Source organism: Sus scrofa, chromosome 13 (genome assembly GCF_000003025.6).
Source record: "Sus scrofa isolate TJ Tabasco breed Duroc chromosome 13, Sscrofa11.1, whole genome shotgun sequence".
In the NCBI taxonomy this organism is placed as follows: Eukaryota; Metazoa; Chordata; class Mammalia; order Artiodactyla; family Suidae; genus Sus; species Sus scrofa.
This window is the reverse complement of record NC_010455.5, coordinates 21,467,172-21,486,639: the sequence shown is the minus strand read 5'-3', so window position 1 is coordinate 21,486,639 and position 19,468 is coordinate 21,467,172. Positions and strand designations below refer to the sequence as shown.

General features: G+C 42.6%; 1 protein-coding gene across 1 annotated transcript in view; it reads right to left on the bottom strand.

The window, feature by feature from the left end:
- STAC (SH3 and cysteine rich domain) overlaps positions 1-19,468 on the bottom strand; it is a 119,215-nt gene that overhangs the window by 62,145 nt on the left and 37,602 nt on the right. Inside the window, 2 exon segments of the mRNA XM_003358355.4 lie at positions 16,887-17,032; positions 17,034-17,164. Of these exon segments, the coding sequence (XP_003358403.2) occupies positions 16,887-17,032; positions 17,034-17,164 (277 nt within the window).

Below are 19,468 nucleotides of genomic sequence, written 5' to 3'. Positions count from 1 at the left end.
AGAGGATGAAGAGGTAGAGATGGACAAAAAAACCATAGTTTTGGAAATTTTTGAAGCCTAGACTGAGGCAGAAGTAATGGGGAGACAGGAGGTTCCTGGCCGTGGAGAAGTCACAGAAATGGAATTGACAAAGTGTGCTGCTCATGGGCAGGGTTTCTAGGGAGAGGGGCTGGGAGAAGCCAAAGATGGCCCTGAGGATCTGGCCAGGTAGCTGAGAACCATGTGCCCAAGCAGTAGAGGGGCAGGTTTTAAGGGGAAGGAGATGCTTTGTTCCACTGCAAGAATATTTAAGCATTTCGTATCTGCAAGGCATCTGGGCAACAGAGTTCTGGCAGCTGAAGTGAGAGACTGGACCTCGAGAGAGCAGGCCAGTCAGCACCAGCACATACCTCCTGTGACAGCAGGACAGAAAGAAAAAGACAAGCGAAGAGCCCTGAACATTACTGCCACCTGGGCACCACTGCTTTGTGGCACTGTCTCATTGAGTCTTTATGCCACGTCTATTGGAGAGGTATTTTTATTTCTATTTTGTTTGGCCATGCCTGTGGCATGCAGAAATTCCTGGGCCAGGGATCAAACCCATGCCACTACAGGGACAATGTCAGACCCTTTAACCTGCTACACCACCAGGGAACTCTCTATTTCTATTTTTAAAACGCGGAAATGGATGCCCAGAAAATGTCCCTTGAAATCTTTTAAAATAGGGCTAACAGGCTGATCTCACACAAAGAAACAGAGTCCTTCTCGGTCAGAGTCAGGCTGGCTCACTGTCCTGCTTCAGTTTCAGTAAGTCATCCTTGTGACTTCTCTTTATGATATTATGGTACTTGGATCTTAGATAGTAAGGAATCAGCATGAAGCAGAAGTAGACTCTTAAAACCATGTTCCTGCCATGTCATTTCCCTGAATGGAGGGGAAGTGTGTGTGTGGTGAGCACATGTGCACACAGATATATATTTTGCATGTCAGGTTGTTGGGGCAAAGAGTGCAGGGCAGCTATAGGATTTTCTTTCCAGGTAAGCTTAGCATGTGATAGAATAATCTATGCTTTGTTTTTCTGGTTCAGCAACCAGGTAGTGTTTCACAAATCTCAGAGAAAATGGGAGTTCCCGTCGTGGCTCAGTGGTTAACGAATCTGACTAGGAACCATAAGGTTGCGGGTTTGATTCCTGGCCTCGCTCAGTGGGTTAAGGATCTGGCATTGCTGTGAGCTGTGGTGTAGGTCGCAGATGGGGCTCAGATCTGGAGTTGCTGTGGCTGTGGTGTAGGCCAGTGGCTACATCTCCGATTCGACCCCTAGCTTGGGAACCTCCATATGGCACGGGCGCAGCCCTAGAAAAAGACGGAAAAAAAAAAAAAGAAAGAAAAGAAAGAAATGCCTTAGTATTTTTTCCCCCTCATCCTCTGTCCTAGCTGGGTCACAGTGTACAGGTGTTTTCCATAAACACACACACACACACACACCCCCACACCCACACACACCCTGCTTGATGCTTTGAGCCATCACTCCTGACATACACAAAGGGCTGTCCTTTTTTTTAAACCACTGGCCCAGTTCTATCATTTATGGGATATCCCCGCACAAGCAAAGGGACATCAGAGTAGGGCAGTGGAGCATTCCCTGCCCTGGCAGCTGAACACAGGCGCAGGATATACATCTTCAACAGGTCTCTGCCTTCAGTGTTTAAAGCTGGAGATGGCCAATTCCTGGAAATCCCTAGCTTCCAAATGCAGAATTAATCATGGGACCTCTCTACATTTGTCTGTCATGGCTTGGTCTGAACCTCAAGTAGGAAGGCGTAAATCACAATCATAGTCAGGAAAACATCTTGCAGATACAAGTTTAGAAAATTCTTAAAGCATATCTAGAATTCACTGTCTACTTTCCGTCCACACAAACTCTACCTTGAATAATTTCTTCTCTTTTCCTTCTGCCCCAGGCAGCTTTTTAATCTCTTGGTAGATGGGTGAACAAGGAGAAAATATATGAAGCACAGGGTATCTCAGAAGAATATTGAAATATACATATATATTCAGAATATATTTGCTATGATATTACTAAATAGCATCTAGCTGGTGACCTAGAGGGAAGGACTAAAAATGTAACAAAAGACCACTTTAAATTCTAATTTTCCTGTCTGGCCAGTTATTTATGCAGTGAAAGTACTCTCCTGTACTGTCATTTCTTTCCACTAAGGTATGATTTTAAAAGGCTCCTAAAATATACATCTCTTCTTTGGGGCACAAAGAATATTACTGGTCTTGAAAGATCATCTCTATGCCATGTTTCGAAAAATCACCAAAACACTTGCAAACATCATGAAGGATAATTTAAGAGGGACAGGCAGTCTTTTTCCCCATTTCCCCTCAAGTTTGACCAATTAAACCTTTGGTCAATTACTATTAAAATAAACAGCTCACAGGAATGAAGTTCCATATTTTCTTTCTTACATTGTTGAGACAGTGGCAGGGTCTGGCAACCTGAGAAATTTTTATTTTCTGGAGAGCTGTATGCATATAAAGATTCTCTTGTCACCACCTGGTCCCTTTCTTATTCTTAATAATCATGAAATGTTTAAGGATGGAGTAGGGGGCAGTGACCATGTCTTCCTAACATCAGCATATGTGGAACTTGAGAAAAACAATTTTAGGAACAGAAGTAGAAGTATGGCTAACATCACTGAGATGAACCAGACTCTAACAGATCTTCTGAGTTCCCGACTTTCCCAAACTGGTCTCTCAAATGGAATTCAAACATTCTCCCATCGGTGATATGGCTTCAGGACATCTCAGTTTGATCTCCTGAATGGGGGTCGGAGGTGCAATGGCCTGGGGAGGCCGGTGACATCATTAGAGACCCATTAAACCCACCTTGTTCACTGAACCTCACAGCGTCTGCATGAAAGAGGCCCAACAGGTCTTAAGTTGAAAGAGTCAGGAGCTCTCTCTCTCACCTCTCCCTGCTTCTCAGTACTTCTGGTCCCTTTTCCTTTGCTACCTCTCAGTCACCTCACTTGAATTAGTGAAGGTGTGAGACATCAACACCAAGCTGGCACACAAGTGGTGGTCAATGTTTGATGGATCCATGAATATTGAGATTATCTGCAGTTCTACCTTCTTAATTCTGAACATTTTCCTGTGTGTATAATCGAAACAATCACGGCCATAATTCTGATACTACTATTTCTCAATGGTTGAGCACTCATTCATCTGTTCATTCATCAACAAATTCATATTGAACACCTGTTACAGGAAGGATGCAAGGCTTAGCATGGAGGATGTTCTTTTCCTTCTGTTGATATTTAAGGCAGACTATTTTTCTTCCTACTCACTCACCACTGTTCTTGAAATACTCACTATGTTCCAGATGTGTGCTATGCTGGCTGCTGTGGGAACAGGCACATTCATTAGACCAAATCATGTCTTCAAGGGCCTTATTAAACTCTATGCTGTCTGAAAAACGACATGAAAGTTTAGAGGAATGTGGTCACCACAGAGCTGGAGAAAGCATTTATACTGGGTCCTGAGAGATTTGGGGCTGGTGGAGATGGAGAAATGGGCATGAAGGGCATCTCGGCTGTTCTAGAAGGAACAGCCAACTCCAGGGCACTGACAGCGGGCTTGGAAAACATCAGGTCATCCACAGGGAAGAGTGCTGAGCAGGCTGGTAATATGGGTGATCTTTTCCACCTCCTATCGTCCTGTCTTTTGTCTTGGTGTCAGGTCAAGCGTTTTTACATTTTCAAAGAGATGCTAGGCAGTACCACGGGACAGCCCAGAGCATATCACTAGCCCCTTACAGGAGCTCCTTCCACCTCTGGGCGAGGCTCTAAGAGATCTCCTTCCTTGGAGCCTACCAACACCCATTTCTGCTCACTCTTTGCTGGAAGTAACGTGGTGTACTTTTTCAATGAAGTCATTTTGAATGAGAGATTTCTTAAAATACACAGTACTTGGCAGCAGGGGTAACATTTCAGGAAACTAACAGAAGATGCTAGCTGAAAAGTATTTCATGCCCCTTTAGTTGAAAGGTGCTGAGTACAATGTTCCCTGAGAACATCGGACCTAAACTGGAATCTTAATAACTCTTTAACGAACTTGTTTTGCAGGCACTGGAAAGGCTTTCGGAATTGTATCTATTAAAGAGAGACACACCAAAGACTGTTCAGTAGCAGCCAATTGGAATTAAAGAAAAGATTTTAGGAGAAGAAGTCCTGAGTTACAATCCATTTGCTTCATTGCTTCTTCTCCACTGATAACACTGAGTTGTTTTCAGGATATCAGGACTTCAAAATGCTAGAGTGTGCTGTGAATATCTAAAGGGAATGCAGTGCATAGGATTTTCCAAACACATATTTTACCACGGAAAATGCCCCTTTCCCAAATCTAAGGTACCTCCTTCTGGGATTATTTTTAGAAGCTCTACCTTTTAGCGACTTGCACTCTGCTTCAATGTATCACTTGTCACTGTGCACTTGGGACTTCAAGTGAGTTTAAACCCTCTTCCAGATAAGGTGTCTTCAGCTATTTGAAGATAATGATCCCTAAGTCTTCTCCAGGCCAAGAATTGCCATCTCCTACAAACATTCCTCATCTGGTAAGGCCAATATCTCCCTAGAAGTGTGCTCCAGTTTATTTACTTTCACTTAAAATTCTGTCCCCAGAATCAACACAATTCTCAAGGGGGCCAGATGAACAAGGAATACAAAGAAATTACTTCTGTGGGACTGGGCATTACATTGCGCTTTTGTCCTCTAGCAGAAAAGTAGCAGTTAGATTATTGCTATTTTTTAAGCAATTAAGACAGCAGGGATTAACAATCCCATTGGCCAAACCACTGAGGTCTGGGTACTGCTTTTTAAGTTGGACACATACCACAGCCCAAAGGAAAGTATCTATTTGAAATTTAAGAAAAAGCTTTTAGAGAACACTTGTATTTTCTTACTTCTAAGCTGTACAGCTTCTAAAATGATTGTCCAGCTAAATGATTGATGGCATCGCAGAGTTTTAATCCCATTCAGAGAATACACAGATTTGACACCCGCTTTTTCATGTTCCTTTTGATTTCTATTTGGCATTTCCCACCAAGACACAACTTCAATGGTCAGTATTTCCATTCAAGGTTTGATTCATGTTTCAATGTTTGACTTTTCTGAACAATTGGATGAGGTCAGAAAAGGTCAGGAAACAATTAAATTAATGCTCAAACAAAAGCCTAGTAGGAAGGTCCTGGACTCAGCGTAATGTAATATTTACTCATGTTACATATATTATTCACTATAATGGTAACACAACATTATAGGTACAACAATGCCAAGGTGCATCTGCATTTTACATTACTTCCTACTGGAGGATGTTTTTATATTGCATCCTGTAGCATTAATGCATATTTACAGAGACAGTGCTGCTCTTGGTGCCTTGCCCAGAACTTATTGTGCTGATGCTGTGCGGTATTGGCTGTTAATGGCTCGTAGGTGCCTCTTTTCAGAGAACTGTTCTCAGCCAAATGGGATCCTCCTTTCCTGGCAGGAACAGTGACAGGAGTATACAAAGGCCAGCCCCTTTGTCTCAGGTTGGGGCTACTAGATGATATGATGAAATCTGTGTTCCAGAGCTCCTGTGGGTGGGATCATGCGATGCCAACTCCAGCGGAGATCATATCCTTGTTTAGTTCCTTCTCCTGCTTCTCTGATTCCCCTTCTCCTGAGGGCACTCCCCATAATAAATCACTTTCACTAGGATCTCTATCTCTGGTCCTGTTTTAGGGATTTTTACCCAGGACAAAGCCATTATTATTTTTCTAGGTGGTTGCCACTTGGACAGTTTGAAAGTTAATGATTGTGCAGTGACTGTATAGGGAAACTTTAAATTTTAGAGAATGAAATCCAGCCTTTTTTTTTTTTTTTTGCTAAATATTTGTTGAGAAAATATGTGTCCATTAATATGCTGTGTCTTCTAAGTGGATGCCAACTAAAAACATGTAGTTAATTTAAAAACAGTTTTGGAAACAAGGTATCTAGCAGTAAACAGAATAGAGTCCCTTGGAGAAAACCTCCTTAATTGATGGAGTGGACTCATGCATTGAGTTAGTTATGCTAATACTGCATGTTGATTTGCTTGATTCTTTGCAATTCCAATGAGATGCAGATGATCACAAAGATATTCAATGTACTCCTGAAATGAGTCATTGCAGACAGCTCAGTATAAAGTAGGTACACAGTGAAGATGAGCCCCCATGCCAACTCCCACTGCCAGGGTCTAAGAATGGTAAGAGTGGATTGGCTTGGTGGGGGGAAGTATGTTCATCTAACCAAGTATAAGAAGATTCTCCTTAGTCTAAGATTGGGTTTGAGTCACCTGACTGCCTATTTCTCTCACGTCTCCATGAAAGATTGGCTTGATCATATTTGGCATGCATATGTGACCACATTTTCTGGGAAAGAACAGTCTAACAAGGTGATCATAAAGGCTGGCAATGTTCTGGAGGCAAGACTAGATAAGCAGAGGGGCATGCCATAGTGCCAGCGTAACCGAAGGGGCTTGGGAGCCAGGTGAGCAGAGGGGGAGCAGTCTTAGATTTCAAGTGCAAGGTTAAGGGCAATGCTGGTACTTGGAAATGAATGAATGAGTGAAGGAGCCAAGGAAATTATAAAAAGATGGGCAGGAAATGAGGCTGGGGTGATGGTCTATTTTCATTGCCTCTTTTTTATGGAAAATGTTTAGCTTTTTCAGCTTTAAGGTTCAGGAAGCCAGGTGAGGCACACACACATCAGATCCTATAAACCTACCTCTGAGGGTCTGTTCCAACTTAGAAATCCTAGATAGTGAGGATGCCAGATTCCATTTATCTTTAAACAAATACCTATCAGCTAGAAACTGCACAAATGAGATTTGATTTTTCTTGGCTATCATTATGTAACCTTTGGTTCTCAGTTGAAAGAGAAACACTTGTTTTAATACGTTCTCTGAAATGTCATTCTAAGGAGATAATAGCAGGTGGTCTTTCCTTAGAATTTAGAATGTGAAGATGACTTGTGATTTGAAGAAAGCAAATCTTCAGGTGATGATGTGGAGGTAGGAGGTTAGCTTTGAGGAGTAAAGAGAAAGGGAAGATCCATGGTTCTTGATTATAGATGACAAGCCCTGTGCAGTGTTTCCAGATAACATTCATCAGCCTCAACTTCACCTTACTCTTCTTCCTCTCCTTGCTTCCTTCATCTGCCTTTTCTTTGTCCCTGTTCTTTCTTGCTTCACATCACCTAAACTCCTTTCTCCTTTCCTAGAAGGAGCTTACCATTTGACTTATTTGGTTTTCATCTTTGAAAGGGCAGTGTGCCTTGTTGACTCTCTCTTTCTTAGATAAAAAGGCAACTACAATACACATTTAATCCTGAGAAAAGTATAGTGGAGCTTTCTTTAGCACAAAGCATTTTTCGGTGTGTGATATTCTTTCTTTTCTTTTTTTCTTTTTAAGGCTGTACCTGCAATATATGAAAGTTCCCAGACTAGGGGCCGAATGGGAGCTGCAGCTGTAGGCCTATGTCCCAGCTATGGCAATACTGGATCCGAGCTGCATCTGTGACCTATGCCACAGCTCGCAGCAATGCCAGATCTTTAATCTACTAAGCAAGGCCAGGAAATGAACTTGCAACCTCACAGACCCTAGGCTGGGGGTCCCTGTTGCCACAATGGGAACTCCGTGGTGCATGATTTTTAAAACAGAATCTTTCAACATTATCACTGTACTTGAGGTGTACCTGGAATCCTCTTTAGGGTAATGATTGTGACATTCCTCAGAGGTGAAATCATTTCTGTTACTCATTTTAAAAAGACACGGGCTGTTTGTCTTTTCACGCTAGCCACAATGCGATTTAAAATAGAGACTCATCATCACCTGTTTAAGGGTTATGAATAGCACTGCCTTGAAAAGGTCTTGGTGGAAATTTGGGTGGAAATCGAAAGTGACACATTGGACTTGAAAGCCAGTTAGGCAGACACAAAACCAAAGCTGGAGGCCAAAGTGCCTAAGCATTCTGAGCATAAGACATGATGAAACCCCCTTCCAACTATGCTAATGGTCAGGTACCAGGTACAGAGAAGTGACATGGAAAGTGGTATAGCTCTAAGACTTATCAGCATTTCCCAGACAAAAAAGGTTCCATGACACAGAGGCTATCCTAAGCCCTTTGACAGACAGGATTATTAACAATTTTTCATCCTGCCCTTTGCCAGTTAGCTCTGCTGTTCCTACTACCAGAGGCAGACTGACTTCTCCATTGCTGGACAGAGGTTTAACCCATATCTGGGGGTACTGCCAACACAAGTGATAGTGTGCCACTTCTAACTGGAGGCCCTAGGAAGCCCTGTGTGCTTCACTTGTCCTTGCCATGAGAAGGACAAGACATTGCTAGTCCATGGGTCCAAGGAAAGGGTAAGAGATAAGAAACAGAGTGAAGATGCAATAACTGAGCTGAGTCTGGATCAGCCAAGCTGCAACTGATCTGAAGAAGCCTGAGTAAGAGTAAAAGAAAGCCTTCACCTCCCTGGGAATGTACGTATCCCACCATTGCCACTGCCATAGGGTTGGGCACTGCCTTAGCCCCTCTGAGGGTCACTGCCACTGCCCAGCGCCCTGCAACCAGAAGCAGCCTGCCACCCCCACCTCCTTGTGGGTCCTTGCCACTGCCAAGGGGCTTGGCAACCAAGCATTGCTTACAGGTGCTGCCCATCACTCCCACCTCCCTGGAAGCAGGCACAGGCTGTACACCTGCAGTCCCCCTATTAAGGGGATAGCAGTTTGCACACACTAAGGAAAAAGACAGCAAGCATCCCCCCCCCAAAAAAAAAGTAAGCCCTCAGAAGCCACCCATGGATGCTCTTACATATAAAATAGCCCTCCAAGACTATAGCAGATAACTGTTTTCCCTAAACTCACAGAATAAAGATACAAGCAAAATGAAGAAGTACAGGGACCATTCCCAGTTAAAAGAACAGGGGAATTCCACTGAAGGAGCAAACAATGAAAGAAACCTTTATAGTCTAACAGATACTAAGTTCAAAGAAGAGGTAATGAAAACACAGAAGGAATTAAGAATGGATATCAACAGTAACACAGATTACTTTAGAAAGGAACTAGAAACTATAAGGAGGAGTCAAGAAAAATTAGAAAATTCATTTGCAGAGGTGCAAGCTGAATGAAAGCCATTGAAGAGTAGGGTGAATAATGCAGAGGAATGAGTAAGTGACTTGGAAGATAGAATAATGGAAATCAGCCAATCAGGACAGCAGACAGAAAGCCAAAAGGAAAAAAAAAATGAAAGCAATATAAGAGATCTATAGGATAATATAAAGAGTCAATCTATGCACAATAGGGATTCCAGAAGTAGAAGAAAAAGAAAAGGGGGTTGAAAATGTATTTGAAGAAATTGTGGCTAAAAACATTCCAAATCTAAAGGAAATAGATATCAATATACAGGAAGCACAGAGGGCCCCAAACAAATTGAACTCAAACAGACCTATACCAAAACATACTATAATAAAAATGGCAAAAGTTAAAGATGAGAGGATTCTAAAGGCAGGAAGAGAAAAACACAGAATTAATTTATAAGCCCCCATAAGGCTATCAGCTGATTTCCGTACAGAAAGGCTACAAGCTAAAAGAGAGTGGCAAGATATATTCAAAGTTCTAAAAGGGAAAAATTTTCAGCCTGAAATACTCTACTCAGAAAGATTATCAGTTAAAATAGAAGGAGAAATAAGGAATTTTTCAACAAGCAAAAACTAAAAGAATATAGCAATACTAAGCCCACTCTAAAAGAAATACTGAAAGGTTTCCTCTAAATAGGAAAGAAGTAAGAACATACAGGAGGGGAGTTCCTGTTGCAGCACAGTGGGTTATGAGCCCGACTAGTATCCATGAAGATGTGGGTATGATCCCTGGTCTTGCTCAGTGGGTTAAGGATCTGGTGTTGCTGTGAGCTGTGGTGTAGGTTGCAGAAGTGGCTTGGATCCTGCACTGCTGTGGCTGTGGTGTAGGCTGGCAGTTGCATCTCTAATTCAAACCCTAGCTTGGAAACTTCCATATGCCAAAGGTGTGGCCCTAAAAAGAAAAAAAAAGAAAGAAAAAATAGGATGGAGGAAATCACAACTGGAAAGTAATCACTTATGTCAGTATACAGATCAAAAAGAAAAAAAAAACAATTTGTGAGAGCAATGATAAACACAAGGAACAGCAAAAGGATAAACATGAAGATGTGAAAAAGGGCATCAAAATCATAAAATATGGGGAAGGAGAGTAAGAAAATATAGACTTTTTTTAAGAATGTATTTGAGTCTGTATGACCATCAGTCTAAAGCAAAAACTAAAAACTAGATATAGGAAGGTGTTAACATACTTGAAAAACAGGGTAACCACAAATCAAAACCAAACAATATATTCATAAACACTAAAAAAAAAAAGAGGACGCAAGCATAAAATAAGAGGAAATCATACAACAATAACAACAACAACAACAACAACAACAACAAAGGAACAAAGGAGAAACATAGACTCAACTGGAAAACAAGGTTTTAAAATGGCAATAAATACATATTTATCAATAATTGCCTTAAATGTTAATGGACTGAAGGCTCCAATCAAAAGACACAGAGTGACAGAATGGATAAAAAACAAGAGCATACAATATGCTACAAACAAGAGACCCACCTTAGGGCAAAGGACATATATAAACTCAAAGTGAGGGATGGAAAAAGATATTGCATATGAATGGAAATGACAGAAAGTGGGAGTTGCAATATTCATATCAGACAAAATATACATTAAAACAAAGGCTGTAAAGAAAGATAAAGGATACTTCTTTGGTCAGGTTTATTCCTAAGTATTTAATTTTTGGGGTGTGACTTTAAAAGGTATTATATTTTTATATTCTTTTTCTAATATTTCATTGTTACTATACAGAAATGCTACTGATTCCTGAATGTTAATCTTGTATCCAGCTACTTTGCTGAATTCATTGATCAGTTTGAATAGTTTTTGTGCGGAGTCCTTAGGGTTCTCTCTTATAGTATCATGTCATCTGCATAGAGTGACAATTTTACCCCTTCTCTTCCAATATGGGTATCTTTTAAAGACTTATCTGCTGGAGAACTATAAAACATTAATCGAGGAAATTAAAGAGGATTAAAAAAAAAAGGAAGATACCCATGTTCCTGGATTGGAAAAATTAATACCATTAAAATGGTCATACTACCCAAAGCAATCTACAGATTCAATGCAATCCCTATCAAATTACCTAAGATGTTTTTCACAGAACTGGAACAGACAATCCAAAAATTTATATGGAACCATAAAAGAATCATAATTGCCAAAGCAATCCTCAGGAACAAAAACCAAGCAAGAGGAATAACTCTCCCAGACTCCAGACAGTATTACAAAGCTATAGTAATCAAGAAACTGTGGTACTGGTACCAAAACAGACATACAGACCAATGGAACAGAATAATGAACCCAGGAATAAACACAGACACCTATGGTCAAATAATCTTCAACAAAGGAGGGAGGAACATAAAATGAAAAAAGACAATCTCTTCAGCAAGTGGTGCTGGCAAAACTGGATAGCTGCATGTAAATCAATGAAACTAGACCACATTCTCACACCATGCACAAAAATAAACTCAAAGTGGCTTAAAGACTTAAACATAAGACAAGACACCATCAAACTCCTAGAAGAGAACACAGACAAAACATTCTTTGACATCAACCGTAAAACGTTTTCTTAGGTCAGACTCCCAAAGCAACAGAAATAAAAACAATAGAAATCAATGGGACCTAATCAAACTTACAAACTTTTGCACAGCAAAGGAAAGAATAAAAAAAAAAAAACCCAAAACCAAAAAGACAACCTATGAAATGGGAGAAAATAAATTCAAATGATGTAACTGACAAGGGCTTAATCTCTGAAATATACAAACAACTCATACAACTCAACAGCAAAAACCCCCACAACAACCCAGTTGAAAAACAGGCAGAAGACCTGAATAGACATTTCTCCAAAGAAGATATACAGATGGACAACAAGCACATGAAAAAATGCTCAACATCACTAATTATTAGAGAAATGCAAATCAAAACTACAATGAGGACCACTCACACCTGTCAGAATGGCCATCATTAACAAGTCAACAAATGACAAATTTTGGAGAGGGTGTGGAGAAAAGAGAACCCTCCTGCACTGTTGGTGGGAATGTAAAGTGGTACAACCACTATGGAAAACAGTATGGAGGCACCTCAGAAAACTAAATATGGAATTACCATATGATCCAGCAACCCCACTCCTGGGCATATATCCAGACAAGACTTTCCTTGAAAAAGATACATGTGCCCCTATGTTCAACGCAGCACTATTCACAATAGCCAAGGTGTGGAAACAACCTAAATGTCCAATGACAGATGACTGGATTAAGAAGATGTGGTATATACATATACCACACACACACACACACACACACACACACACACAATGGAATACTACTCCGCCATCAAAAAGAACAAAATAATGCCATTTGCATCAACAAGGATGGAAGTAGAGACTCTCATACTAAGTGAAGTCAGAAAGAGAAATACAAATGCCTTATAATGACACTTACATGTGGAATCTAAAATTTGGCACAAATGAACCTTTCTACAGAAGAGAAAGAGACTCAAAGACAGAGAACAGACTTGTGGTTGCCAAGGGTGAGAGGGGAGTGAGTGGAAGGGACTGGGAGTTTGGGGTTAATAGATGTAAATTATTACATTTAGAATGGATAAGCAATAAGATCTTACTGCATAGTACAGAGAAGTATATCCAATCTCTTGGGATAGAACATGATGGCGATAATAGGAGAAAAAGAATGTATATATATGTATGACTAGGTCGCCTTGCCATACAGCAGAAATTGGTGGAACATGTAAATTAACTATATTTTATTTCAAAAAATGAAAAAAATTTTTTTAAAAAAGAAAGCTCATTTTAAAGCACTAGAGTTTTAGAGGAGTTTTGACAGTGTGTTTTTGGAAATCTTTGACCAACACAATGCCATGTTCCTAAATGTGGCTTGCTGGAAGGAAGAACATTAATAATAGTAACAAGAAAATGAGTGTGAATAGTTGATGGTTTTCTGAGGATGAAGACAGGCCTGTGTATAATGCTGTAAGAGGGGCCGACAGTCATTCCCCATTCTGAATATCTCAACCCTTAACTGGATCTTGGTCAAGGGCAGAGGGCACCACAGAAGCCTGCCTTCCTGGTCATAGTGGAAACTACTGATATGTCCACACCCCATGGTGACAGACATTGGTCTCTTTGGGAAGCAGCAAACATTTCAAATCTCCCTTCAAATAATATCAGACAATTAATTAAGGAAAGATCTTCAAGATGACCTGAGCCAGAGAGAAGTTAAACTACTTGCTACTTCCATTACCGGCCAAGTGCATCAGTTAAATGGTTATATTCTCCCTGAAATTTGCTTTTTAATTTTACTCCTTGTTCCCAACCATTCTCCCTAAAGCCAGAGACTGGATCTCTTGACTTTTCCAACACGGCATTTTAAAACGGTTTCACATCCAAAGTCTTTTCCATGCCAAACTCCAGCCTGACACCCCACACACCATTCAGATCACTTTCTTCTCAACACCTGCTTGCTTGTCCACACCCCTCATAACATAGGAAATGCAGAACCAGAGACAATCTTTAAGATGTGTGCAAAATATTGTTGTGTAGATGAGCAACTAATTACTTTGTGTTATATGGACATTATTTTTTCAATTATTTATGCCTGTAAAGTGTCAATTTTTCCTGTTAGACTAATTTGGTTTACCCTCCAAATACTTTTCTCTGCCTCAGGAAAATGGCTATTTTCTCCTTTAATAATAATGATAATGATATCAATTCCAATGGTCTCTCTTTACTGAGATATATTAGATGTCTGGTACTTTCCCTCTTCCAACTAATTAATTCATTTAAAATCATGAGGGTGCTGTTATCATCTCCACATTAAAATGAGAACACAGATTCAGAGAAGACGAGTCACTGGCACAAGGTCACAGAGATGCATGGGGCTCAAATCCTGGCCATCTGATTCTACACTCATGGTCTTCCTACCATCCTCACTCCCTCATCTCATCTTATCCGGGAAGAGAAAGGGCTAATTGTGGCAATGGAACAGCCAGGAGCAAAATATGGTTAGCCTTCTGCCCACTCTGTGTACCACATGAAAGGTGCTTCTTTGCCTGCTTTAAATGAAGATGGCCTCTCCCCATGTGACATACAAAGCCATCAGCTGGAGTCACATGACTGGCATCAGAGCCAGTGTGGAAAGGAATCAACAGAGGCCAGCTTTGTCATACTAAACCAGGTTTTCTTTTAGTGCTGTGGGGACACTGTTGATGCTCTGTTCAGATACCATATACCAGGTGAGCATAGGCAGAACAATGGCCTCCTAAAGATACCCATGTCTTAATGCCCAGACCACCAGTTATGCTGTGACAAGGGGAACTCAAAGGTGCAGATGGAAGTAAGGTTGCTAATTAGGTGACCCTGAGATAGGAAGGTTATCCTGGTTTATCTAGGAAGGTCCAGTGTAATAACAAGGGTTCTGGTGAAAGGGGGAGAGGGAGCAAGGAGATGGCAGTGTGAAAAAGATGTGACCTGGTATTGCCAAATTTGAAGACGAAAAAGGGCCACAAGCCAAGATGTAGGCAGCTTCCAGAAGCTAGAAAAAACAAGAACACAGATTCTTGCCTCAAGCCTCCAGAAGGAATGCAGCCCTATGACATCTCAATTTTAACCCAGTGAGACTCACTGCAGACTTCTGACCTCCAGAACTAAGATAATACTTCTGTAACTGTAGATAATAAATCTGTGTTGTTTTAAGCTACCAAAACTTGTGGAATTTGTTACAGTGGAAAAAATCCACACAAACACTTGGTGGTAACTGTGCTAGCTGCTCAAGGCTCACAGTTGCCCCCTTCTCCAGGAAACTGTTTCAACAGAACATGAACCATTTTGCTCAGGGAGTCCGAAATGACCTCTACCATAGGAGGAGGAAGGAAGCCTGCTGGTGCCAGATACAAAAGATTGGCCTCAAGGTCGGTCCAAGTGGTACAATTCATGCTCCAGACCTCCATCGAGATCCACCTGAGACCATGTCCTTCCAGTTCCTCCCCTGCTCCATCCACTTCCCTCCCTCTCCTTTGTTCTGAGAGCACCCTCTCCATAAATTACATGCGCTGGAGTCCCCATCTCAGGCTCTGCTTCTACTCTGCTTCTAGGGAATCTGCCCTGAGATAACTGTCATACTCAGAGAGATGCCAGGCCATGAGAAATGGGTACTGAAGGGGAAACGAGGGGTTGGGAAGGAGGGGTGGGTGTCAGGGTTGAGGAGCTGGAGGATGAGATGAACATGTTAGGGCCACACCGGCCCTAGCTCCCACTAGGGAATCTGAGGCTCTCAATCTTAAAGTGCTTTTCCCTGAAGCCTTCATGGCCAAGCCTAACACTGTAGCAGCCAGGCTGTAAGTGAGCAGGAGGCACAGCATGGGCCTGACACTGGGACTTTGTACCTCTGCATCACCTCTCACTGGATACAGGCAGCCCCTGGGGAGGGGACATAATCTTTATCAAAGCAGCTCTTCCCATAGCCCATCCCGTTCCCTCCCTCTCCCTTGTCCTGAGAGCATGCTCTCCACAAATCTCATGGGAAAGGCTGTCTCACACACCTGTTTCCCTCTCTCTATTCTTCCAGGCTCTCTTGGATTTGCCTGGCTCCATGTCTGCAGGATCAGCACTGTCTCCAGAAGATGGTTCCCAGCTAGGTTAGGCTTGCATCTTCTGATTTCCAACCTCATTTCCTCTCTTAATTCCAGCCTTCTGCCTTTCGACTTCTCCCAAGGTAGGTACATCCTAAACGCCCTCCAAGAGCAAATATGGGCTCATCTCCTTCTTCTTCTCTCTTGTTGTGTGGTGACTTGTTAATCACCAGGATATGCTGATATTCTGGAAACAACTGGTTTCAATCCACTCTGAGTCCCACCCAAAGTCCCTTTATGATTTCCTCCACCTGTTTGGTCACTGGGTTTCTGACACAGAACAGGAAGAAGAATGCCAACTGCAGAATTCCTGTGCGTGTGACTCTGTGTTTTCCTTTTAGCTGGGACATTTTATAGGTCATTTTCTTTACCTGGGCACAACCCCTAAGAGGCTCAGGCTATCACCATTTCTGAGGTACTAGGAGTTCTTTCCAGGTCCAGAGTTGTAATCACCATTTCAACTCGATGCTCTATCCTCCCTGAGGTCCCCTACCTTCCACACCTGCCTGTGGGTCATTCACCTGTGACTCACCAAGCAATAGACCCCCTTCCCAGGTGACTCCAGATGGACAGGGCCACGCAGACTGGAATGGATGCCGAGTGATGCACTCAGACCCCTTGCCTATCTGAGGCATTTAATCTCCAATTGTCCAGCATCATGGCTGCCCCCCACCGACCCCTCTCTGCTAACTGCCCTTGGCTAAAAAGAGCTGCTTTGTTCAAGCCTCCTCAGGGGCTGCCCATATCTGGTGAGCGGTGATGCAGGGGTACAAAGCGAGATGAATATGCAGGGCTTGAGAGCTCCCTGGGGATAAGCTGAAGGTTTGTTCCAGCTGTACCACAATCCAACTCCTTCCCTGCCTAGACCCACTTCCTTTTCCTTTTGATATATATTATTCCCTTAAATGGTCCCAAACATACTCCTGCATGCCAGACAGGGTCAGAATCTATCCACGGAGACCTGGACCTAGGTATACCCCCCTCTCCTGGCTTTCCAGGAATGCGAGGATCTTGAGAAGGGTTCCAGGGGAGGCCTTACCCACAATCATGTGGTTGCAGACATCACAGAAAGTAGGCTTCTTGAAGATGTGCTCCTGAAAGGTGTGGGCCTTGCCGCCGCCGCCTGGGTACAGGCTGGCCCTGGTGGGTGTGGACGTCAGGCTCCCGGGGCAGGGAGTGGGCTGGAGCCGGGCTGACCTCCGCCAGCATATCTGCCTGCAGCTTCACGTCGCTGTTGTTTCGCTGGAAGAAGTTGTCAGCACTTTTGCTCCGTAAACTCTTGGTCTTGAAAGAAAGTGACCGTTTTAGTTTCTGGAGCTGCAATGTAATGACAGAATGGACATGATCAATCTTGTACACGCTTGCTGTAAAGGGTTCAGCCTGCTCCACATACCGTACTGCTCTATTCCTATGGACACCTTCAGCCTCTGGCGAGCCTCCCAGGTGTCTCTGTAGGGGTGGGGTGATGTCAGCAGCCCTCACTCCACCCCCCTGCTCCTCCTCCTTGCCTCCCTGAACTCCCACCTATGCGCTGTCAAAATAACCTGTGGCACTGGGCTTTTGACATGATTTGCCTTTTGAATTGGAATCACTGGAAATATGAAGTGTAGGGACTCCTAGGCTTAAATGCTGGGTCCATCGTGCTGGGGCCTGTATTGGCCTTTCTCTATTGTGGTCCCTTGGCAGCCATCTGTCTATTCACATCGCAAAGCAGAGGAGGCTTCTGTCTGACTGGAATCAGTCTAGCTTTAGTATCTACACAACACAAAACAGAACGTCATAAGTCTGCTTGGGTCTGAGGTGCATGCGTGCATGTGTCACGTGTGTGTGTGTATTTGAGGAGGATATGGTGTGGAATCATCTGGTTGACTTTCTCTGCTCCTTCCTCTACTCCGCCTCTTGGTTTTGGCCATGGCCATTTCTCCTTTGCCTTTGAGATTTATGAAGTAGTACCACAGGGGGATGCAGGAGTCCTAGCTTGGTTTAGTCCAGTCTGCACCTCCAATCTAGTCTTCACATTGGAGCTGAAAGGACCTTCTGGGAATACGCATGTGAGCATGTGAGCCTGTTGTGGAAAATCCTTAATGAAGTTTCCTTTGTTCTTAAATTTAAAGTAAAACTCCTTGCCATGGGCTCCAGAGACTAGCAGATTCTGGATCCTCATGATATCTCAAACCACTGTTCACCTTGCTGTGTCCATCCCAGCCACCATGGCCTTTTTAACGTCTCTGGTATTTACTATGCTTTATCACCAACCCTTAATACAGAGTTTCCCCTCTGCCTGTATGAAAGAAATGAACCACTGAGCAGCCGCATTACCTGTAATATATCACTTCAGCGCATCTCCTCTTTTTTGGCCATGCCTGCAGCATGCACAAATTTCCCAGGTCTGGGATCAAACCTAAGCCACAGCAGTGACAACACAAATCCTTAAGCGACAGGCCACCAGGGAACTGTAGTCACTTTACTTTTAAGACAATTTTCCTTTTGTAATTGAATATCCATGCCTGTTGCCTGGAATTAATCTCTAAGCTCCAAAGCTGTAGACAAAAATGGGCTCATTGCACTATGCCAATAACAGTCTCCATCAAGTGTGGAGAGACAACTCTGCTGGACATCCAAGATACCTTGACCTGGGCTTGCCAAGTCTAGCCCCTCTGAGGGTAGAGCCCTGGAGCACTCTAATATTCAGAGATCGAAAAGATTAAGGAGGGCAAGTAAAGAAATCTGAGGAGGGGCTAGTGAGGAAAGAGAAGTATGAAAGAGGGATATTTTAGGAGCTAAGGGACAAAAATAATTCAAGGAAGGGAGAATAACCAGCAGCATCAAATGAAACTTTTAGGACAAGTACTATGAGGTGAAGGGGCTGGTCATTGCATTTGGTAAAGGGAATGTCTTTGTGGGACTTTAACAGCAGCCTTAACCAGACCTTAGGCAGAATCAGTCCAGTGGTGGGTATGAAAACCTAATTGACAAGATTTCAAGAAAGAATGACTGGGGGATGGCATAAATTAGGAGTTTGAGATTAGCAGATACACAATACTATATATAAAAGATATACACTACTGAGATGCAGTCCCTGGAGGAAGGGCTGACTTTAGATTGCAAGGAGGTCACTTATCTCGAAGGAGAGAGATGCAGATAGGTGTAGAACTGGTGCTGTGTAGATGTGGACCTTCTTTCTTGATTGCTTCTATTTTCTCAATGAAAACAGAAACAAGTCTAGCTCCTGAATGAGTGGAAAGGGGAGGTAGAGGTCAGATATGTTGGAAGTTGGAAAACAGAAAATGCGGAACATCTATTTCAGAGGGCAGAGAATGAATGGGTGAGAACAATGCACAGAAGAAGGATGAGGAGGTGGCACAGAGGGTCCATTTCAGGATACTCTCCCATTTTACAGATGAAACAAGTGAAATCCAAAGTCAGATGGCTAGTACACTGCCGAAAGAAGAGCCACATACAGATTTTTCTGAATCCAGTGTTGCCTAGTCCAAACGGACTTCCATGACATACATGGTTTCCCACCCTTCCTCTCCTCTGAGTAAAATTCCTGTGCCTGGTGTGCTTTCTTTTTCCTGGTCTCAGCTGGAATTTTAGTAATAATCCATGCAGTTACCATGC